The 8,545-nt window shown below is 40.7% G+C and overlaps 1 protein-coding gene across 1 annotated transcript in view; it reads left to right on the forward strand.

The window, feature by feature from the left end:
• The window catches only part of ARHGAP5 (Rho GTPase activating protein 5), a 50,235-nt gene extending 42,240 nt beyond the window's left edge, over positions 1–7,995 (forward strand). The window contains exon 8 of the mRNA XM_068160347.1: positions 5,775–7,995. Coding sequence (XP_068016448.1) covers positions 5,775–6,105 — 331 coding nt within the window. The 3' untranslated portion in view covers positions 6,106–7,995. The remainder of the gene's footprint in view (positions 1–5,774) is intronic.
• The last annotated feature ends 550 nt before the right edge of the window (positions 7,996–8,545 follow it).

Genomic DNA, 8,545 nt, shown 5'->3' on the forward strand with positions numbered 1-8,545 from the left:
ACTGTGTCGAGTTCTGGAGCCCCTATTACAAGAGGGATGTGGAGGTGATGGAAGGTGTCCAGAGAAGGGCCACAAGGATGATCAGAGGGCTGGAGCACCTCTCCTATGAGGACAGACTGAAGGAGTTGGGGCTGTTCAGTCTGGAGAAGAGAAGGCTCCCAGGTGACCTAATTGTGGCCTTCCAGTATCTGAAGGGGGCCTACAGGAAGGCTGGGGAGGGACTTCTCAGGATCTCAGGTAGTGATAGGACTAGGGGGAATGGAATGAAGCTGGAGGTGGGGAGATTCAGGCTGGATGTGAGGAGGAGGTTCTTCACCATGAGAGTGGTGAAACCCTGGAATGGGTTGTCCAGGGAGGTGGTCGAGGCCCAGTCCCTGGAGGTGTTTAAGACCAGGCTGGACAACGCTCTGGCCAGGCTGATCCAGTGTGGGGTGTCCCTGCCTGTGGCAGGGTGGTTGGAACTGGATGATCCTTGTGGTCCCTTCCAACCCTGACTGATACTATGATAGGAATTTTCATGGAAGGGTCTCAGTCTCTGAACTGTCAGAAGTTTTCAGCTGGTCGCCTATTGGCATAGCCATAGCTAAATGTAGTGTTAAGAACCTTGGATTGCTGCAAGTTGGAGCTAAATGCACTTCAAAAAGAAACAACTAAAAAATGCCTGCATATCTAGAGACAAATTAAATGTGTTTATCACAGTACTTACTGGAGAATGTCAGTGATGTACACTGGCCTTTGCTTTCCAGCCTGCTCTTCTTTTAGTGATGACCAGTTTACATTCTGGGCTGCCAGCAGCAAAATAGTCTTTTCTTAAGAAAGATTGTTATTTTCTGTCTCATTTGCAGTGTTAGGTAGGTGCATTCCATTCATCAAGAAAACTGCTTGAGCATAAGCAATTGCATATATAGAGAAAGGTACAAAATAAGTGGATACAGGCTCTTAAAAGACTTGTAACTAAATTGTTTATGCCCTGTATTTATTTTTTTAAGAGATTAATTTGTGGTAAATTTCTGCCTGTATAATTAAAATGGAAATGTTGCCTGTCAAATGAATTGCTCATTAAATGAGGTAAATCACCTTTACATGTGATGGAAGAGTTCTCTGCTCATCACAACTGACATTTTAACTGCTTTGTTTTTAATGTCTTGTGTCATAGAATCATGGAATTGTTTCAGTTAGAAAAGACCTTTTGAGATCATCAAGTCCAACCGTTGTCTGGCTGCACCACATCTGGTGCTAAACTGTGTCCCTTAGCACCACATCTGTACATCTTTTAACAACCTCCAGGGATGGGGGTTTGGCCATGTTCCTAGGGAGCCTATTCCAGTGTTTGATAGCCCTTTCAGTGAAGAAGTTCATTCTAATACCAAATCCAAACCTCCCCTCTGGTGCAACTTAAGGCCATTTTCTCTCATCCTATCACTTGTGACTAGGTAGTAAAAGACCAACAGCTACCTCACTACAACCGATTTTCAGGTAGTTTTAAGAGGGCACTAAGCTTGCCCCTCAGACTGCTCTTCTCCAGGCTAAATAACCCTAGTTTTGTCAGCCTCTCTTATAAGACCTGTTCTCCAGGCCCTTATCCAGTTTTGTTGCCCTCCTCTGGAACCTCTGCAGTATCTCAATGTCTTTTTTGGGCCGCTCACTACAAAATGAACACGCTACTCCAGGCGTGGCCTCATCAGTGCTGATTACAGGGGGACAATTGCTTCCCTAGTCCTGCTTGTCATGCTATTCCTGATAGAGGCCAGGATGCTCTTGGCCTTTTTTGCCACCTGAGCACATAGCTAGCTCATGTTCAGTTAGCTGTCAACCAGCACACCCAGGTCCTTTGCTGCCAGGAAGCTTTCTAGCCAATCTACCACAAGCCTGTGACATTGCTTTGGGGTTGTGATCTAGGTGCAGGAAGCTTCATATGACCTTGCTGAATTTCATACAATTAACCTTGGCCCATCAATCCAGCCTGTCCAGATCAGTGCTGCTTCCCAGCATAGTGCCATCTGCAAACTTAACTGAGAGAGCACTCAAAGCCCACATCCAGATCATTGATAAAGATATTAAAGCAAACTGAACCCTTGAGAACACCGCTTGTGACTGGCCACCAACTGGATTTAACTCCATTCACTGCTACCCATCCAGGCCATGAGCAGTCAGATTCTCCAGGAGGATGCTGTGGGAGATGGTGTCAAAGGCTTTACTAAAGTCTGGGGAAACAACATCCACAGCTTTTCCCTCATCCCCTGAGCGGATCGCCGCCTTGTAGATCAGGTTTGTCAAGCAGGACCTGCCTTTCATCGACCCTGGCTGACTGGGCCTGATTACCTGGTTGCCCTGCATGTGCTGCGTAATGGCACTCGAGATGTCTGCACAAGATGTCACTAGAGTAAGAAATGTGGTGGTGGTGTATAGTTAATAGCGGTTGGTGATTGATACTATTTGGATGTGAGCACAAGTGTAGAACATGGTTACTGAAATAACAGGGGAGTGTACTGTTGAAATACCAGAGAAACCATGAGAATATCATAAATGGCAACAGTGAGGTGGCAGGCACCTTTCAGAGCATACTAGCTATCCAATTGTGGTTAGTTAAGTAGAACTGAATTTTAAAGGTGGAGTTGAAACAGGGCAGTGCTGATACTGTCTTTTTAGATACTGTGTTGTATGTTTATTATTTGATAATGACTCCCTTTATGAGGGTTAATAGAGCATAATGGGCTACTGAAGTCTGCACACAGGTGTACAGCTTTTAAAGGCTGATCATAGAGCAGAGTTACAGCCTCAAGTTCCTGAGAAGTTTGCAGTGGAGGAAGGGAGCAGATTGAAGAGAAACAGGCTCTTGGTTTTTCATTTGCACTGAATGTAAAAGGAGGGGAAGAGACATTTGCTAAGCACTTACAGAAGATTCTCTAGAAAGTTTGGTAAGAGGTGGCATGCAAGTTGGTAGGTCTTTAATTGCCCTTAGAGGACAGAGGTAACATTGAAGCACAGGAGACAATAAAGTCTTATGTTTAATCTAGTTAGGTGCAAGGCTCATTCGTTGGATCTAATGATTACGCAGCTGCAGCGTGTTCTAAAGGAAAGCAAATAAGGGATAATGACCTGCAGAATACACCAGCTGGTCTTGGTCACCCTGTGGCCAAATTCCAGAAAGTTGGTTGAGAGAGAGAAGGTAGAGGGGAAGAAAGAAACTTCACTTGCATCCAGAGCAGCAGCAGCAATCTACAACTAGATCAAATTAGATTTATATGGGAGAGCCAGCAGCAGTGAACTTGTGACAAGGGGAGGAAAAAAAAGGGTGCATGAGAAGGCCAAACACATAATGAAATCCTAGAAGTGCTTCAGGCTTGCAGTGACAGGATGAGAGGCAATGGCTTTAAGCTAGAGAAGAGCAGATTTAGATGGGATGTTAGGAACAAGCTCTTTACTATGAGAGTAGTGGAACACTGGAACAGGTTGCCCAGGGAGATGATTGAGGCCACTTTTTTGGAAATACTCAAGGTGATGCTCAATGAGGCCCTGGGCAGCCTGTGCTGATTGCAGGGAGGTTGGACTAGGTGACCTTCAGAGGTCCTTTCCGGCCCGGCCCATTCTCTGCTGCTGGTGGGTATGTATTTTAGTCTGTGGAACTGAAGAAGCCCCTGAGAGATTTTTAAATTCAGAGAAAAAAATTACAGGAAAAAACCAAACCCAACAGTGTGCAAACCAGATGATCTGTCTTTCCTTTCAATGTTATTACATAGCAGGTGCTATTTTCCCCCTGGTTTTGTAACTTGCCTTGTTTGTTTTCTAAAGAAATACCATTATCGAGTTTGAAATCCCTTTGGGAGTTCCTCCTTGGGTTTGAGTCAGGAAAAAGATACAGGCATTTCTGTCCAACAAAATCTGATAGATTCGTTGTCCCATCACAAGGTCTTCCACTTAAATTTCAGTCTGTTCTATCTCTGAGTCCAGTCTAGGAAGAATTATGGTATGAGAAGAAAACTCTCTAATAAAAACTCTTCACTAAAAATGCTAAGGAAAATGTAAGATTACATTTATATTCTCGGGTTCTTTAATCCTTAAATGAAGTTAAAATGCCATTCTTTTAGGAAAGAGATTCTGAGTATTACTGTCACTCAGGGATAGTATCCAAATACCCTCTGGGCCAAACTTATTCCAGACAGATTGAGAGGCAGGATTTGTGTACCCTCACACTATTGAAATAAGTAATGCGCATGCTAAAAGGGAAGTCTACCCCTTATAGTTACCACTGTATGTGCATTGTAAATGAGGGAAAATATTTTCTTATAGCACTAATTCTAGTGTTTACTATGGTTTTCACAGCTTGTGAATGTATGGACTACAGCCAACTGTCAGAAATTCTTTCAGTCTGCTCTTGTTAATCAGCAGAACTGTAACTGACAAGTTGCTGAAGCTCTATTTTCTGTCTATATTCTGCAAGACAACTATAGTTCAGTTACCTTGGTGCTGTCTGTTGTAATAGAGGAATTGCATGTTCCCAGCTGAGTGAATATCTTAGTTGTTTGTAACATTTATTAGCACACAGCTTTTTGTGTATCTTTCACTGTCTGCTTCTTGATAAAATTCTGCTGTGACTTTAGATGCAGAGTATTTTTAGAAAACAAAATGTCCTGGCTCTTTCTAGCTTATTACTGTGAAAAGCAGGAAAGGTGGTTCTTTTTTTTGTGAGGTAGCATTTAATAGTAACAGGAGGGTTGTTTGGTTTTGGAGTCTGTTCGTTTTACTCATTATGGCATGGTAATGATGGATTTAGATCCTAAGTGAAGGACCCTGTTCCAGCCCCTGCTTAAAAGCAGGAAAGTTCTAGAAGGAGCAGCCCAGGTGGAAACCTGTGTTACACATCCAAAAAAAAGTAAACCAAATATGATGCGTTGTGATAGTAGTGAGATTTCCACTGGTGGTGTTCTTTACAGCTTGGCCAAACTCTGTTGCTGGCCTGTATGACAAAACCCTGCAGAGGTGTACTTTAATCAGCCCTTGGTGGTTAGTTATTTTTAAAATCACAGTATCACTAAGGTTGGAAAGGACCTCGAGGATCATCGAGTCCAACTTATCAACACAGACCCCATGACTGGACCATGGCACCAGGTGCCACGTCCAATCCCCTCTTGAACGCCTCCAGGGATGGCGACTCCACCACCTCCCTGGGCAGCACATTCCAATGACGAACGACTCGCTCAGTGAAGAACCTTCTCCTCACCTTGAGTCTAAACCTCCCCTGGCACAGCTTGAGACTGTGCCCCCTTGTTCTGGGGCTGGTTGCCTGGGAGAAGAGACCAACCCCTTCCCGGCTACAACCACCTCTCAGGTAGTTGTAGAGGGCAATGAGGTCACCCCTGAGCTTCCTCTTCTCCAGGCTAACAATCCCAGCTCCCTCAGCCTCTCCTCATAGGGCTTGTGCTCAAGGCCTCTCCCCAGCCTTGTTGCCCTTGATTGCTGGTTGAGAAGTTGAAAGCTTGCTTGTTGTTGTGGCTTCTAAATGCTGGTGAAACATTGCATTTCTTGATGAAGAGCTTACTCAGTTTTACAATTGTTAAGCTGTTCAAATCTGGGAAAGTCACGGTTTCTAGATTTTTCTCCTGTGTAGCAGCTTAAAGATGCCAAGAACAATTGTTTTAATGGATAGCTGGAGGAAAGGAGCAAAAATCTGGAGAGTCCTACAAAAATGCTTACAGTTAAGAGAGCTGTGAAAATATTTGTAGTTGATCTCATCTTGGCTGTCATTCATTCTGTGCGTGTTGTTCTCGTTTCAGGGTTAGCCAGCAATATAAGACCAACTTTATGACTGCTGATAATCTCTCGATTTGTTTCTGGCCTACTTTGATGAGACCCGATTTTGAAAACAGAGAGTTTCTTTCGACCACCAAAATCCACCAGTCTGTTATAGAGACCTTCATTCAACAGTGTCAGTTTTTCTTTTACAACGGAGAGATCGTAGAAGCACCTAACCCAGTGGCGTGTCAGCCACCGCCTTCCAACGCAGTGCAGATGGTGGAACCCATGGTACCTCTGCAGTTGCCACCACCGCTGCAGCCTCAGTTGATACAGTCACAACTACCAGCAGACCCTCTTGGTATTATATAAATGGAAGATGATTGCAGGCAGCCTGGCACTGGACGGTAAAGACAAGCTATAGACGTGCATGTTTCAGGATACAGTAATGTACTTGATATTTATGAGAAGTAATTCCCATCCAGCTGATTGGACATCTTTTTGTTCTATCCCGTACTGTGTTCCTCATTTGTACACTCTGCAGATAAGAAAAAAAAAAAACAAACCTATGTGATAAGCATGACTGGAGAGGTTTCCTTTTTAAGAGCAAAAATAGCTATAAATTACAAAGCTGCTGCTGCATGATACCTTATTGCAATCACTATATCATTCCTGTGACGGTTTGTCACGATATATTGTGAATAAAAAAAAAAGAATCTTTTCTATAGAAATTTAATGATTTTAAAAAATTTACATTTATGAAACATTCAATGCTTACAGCCTGCTTTATGGCTGGTTTTGTTATTTAACATGCTATTTTTGGCAATTTTCTTCACGTTCAGGCGTTCTGTGTCAAACAACTTAAAGCCCAGCTATAGTTTATTTTGTAATCTCCTGGCTACTTACGTGACGGTATGCTTAGGATGGTTTATGGAAGAATGCAAAATGCACTGTTGAGAATTTTACAGTCCCTCACCATCCATCTTTACTTGTAAGTAAACCTGTGGATAGTTTGTTAAGGGTGGGTGAACTTGCTTATTATTTCTTACAGCACAATACCAAGGACATGCTTGTTGTAAAAGTGAGTTTCAAAATATTGTAAAGAAAATTTTGATGTTGCCGACTTATTTCTCTATGTTCCATTACTGAACTAAACATTTTGTAAAACTGTTCATTCTGTAAACAGCTGCATGTTTAAAAGATCATTGATGGTCTTGTAAACTTAATCTAATATATTTTAGATATTTTAATTTTGGTTTTTTTCCCACTTGGGAATACATGTAGTGCTTAGAGAATAGTTCATGACATTTTCATATAAGGTTATATAACTTTTCATACATAAACATGACTTTTTTGTTGTAGTAAAATTCTCTAAACCAAACAATGTTTTAATCTAGGACTTCAATTAATCTATTCTTTAAATCTATTTTTATGTGACCCTTTAAAGATATACAAAAATGCATTGCTAATACATAGCAATAAATACTTTGGGTACTGACAATTAACCTCTTTGGAGTGTGTATATATAAAAATCACCTAAACTTGTGTTCTTTTTTGGTTTGTTTTGTTTTTCCTGTGGTATGTTGTACTAAACATTCAAATGACTGATTTATTATTATTATTTTTTTGGGGGGGGGGGTGTTATTTTAATTCTTTTTCATCCTATTTTTAAATTATCTCTCTTATTTTTTTGGGGTTCTTATTTTGTTTTCCCCTTTTCTTTTCCTTCCTTTATTTTACTTTGACATTGGTACCGATTTTTGCTGTAAAAGAATGCTGCTTAATTTAAACAAATCTTTTTTTTTTTTTTGGTTAAATATTTTGTTAGTGGTTAAAAAGAGAAAAAAAACAACACATAAAAATCGAGAAGGTTACAAATTGTAGCAGAGGGGGAGACCATAGATAAAACACTACCTGTGAGACTTTTCATAGCGGCTTTTGTTCCTTTCTCGCGCAAAGGATACCTTATTTGGGGTTGGTTTTTTTTAGGTCCTTGAAGAAGAAAACAGTTTTGGCTCATTCAGCTGCTAGAATGTTTTGTGTAGTTTAACAATTAAAGAGAAAAAAAACAAGGGGGGGAGGGGGAAGAAAAAGTAAAAGACAAAAAAAGCTTTATGATGGTCACTGTTGTAATCTTCACTTATAACAAGATTTAAGATCGTCTTGTATGTATTATAGTAAATAGATGATTTTGAGACTTAAGCCTTTCAAGAGTTTGATTTGCTCCATTTTTCCCCAAATAAAAGTTGCCTTTCCCACTTATGTCCTAGGTATTGTACTTCTACTTATGACTTGGATTATCCTTCTAGATGACTATTGGTCCCATCAACCCGGCCGCTGTTGGAAGTACATGTATATTATAAATTATCTTGATATTGTGTTATATTCTTGCAAGTAATTATCTTTTCTAAGAAAACATGAAAAACAAAAAAAGTCAACCCTCTTCCTATTGCGAAGCACACAGGAGTTAATAGTACAATAAAGTCTGTCCTGTAAATTGTAGCATCCTTAACTTGTTCTACTTTACCTGTTGTCTATGTAGCTTTTATTTATAGCTGTCCGTCTAACCTTGGCGTGTTTAGCAAAGAAAACGAAACTTCAAGAGTTTTATAAAAGTATTTCTAGGTTGCTAAAGAATTTATTTTTCTACTGTATATCATATAGACAAAGCATCACCTGTACAGGAAACAAGTCTGTTTCTAATAGAAGTAAGCTTAAAAATAAATGCCATTCATATCCGTATTTTAAAGTTCTATCTATAAAGTATCTCCGGTCTTTGTAATGTGAGTTGCATTTTAAACTTTCTACAGAT

The sequence above is a fragment of the Melanerpes formicivorus genome, unplaced genomic scaffold (assembly GCF_026170545.1).
Source record: "Melanerpes formicivorus ecotype bairdi unplaced genomic scaffold, bMelFor1.0.p_v2 SCAF_49, whole genome shotgun sequence".
NCBI lineage: Eukaryota > Metazoa > Chordata > Aves > Piciformes > Picidae > Melanerpes > Melanerpes formicivorus.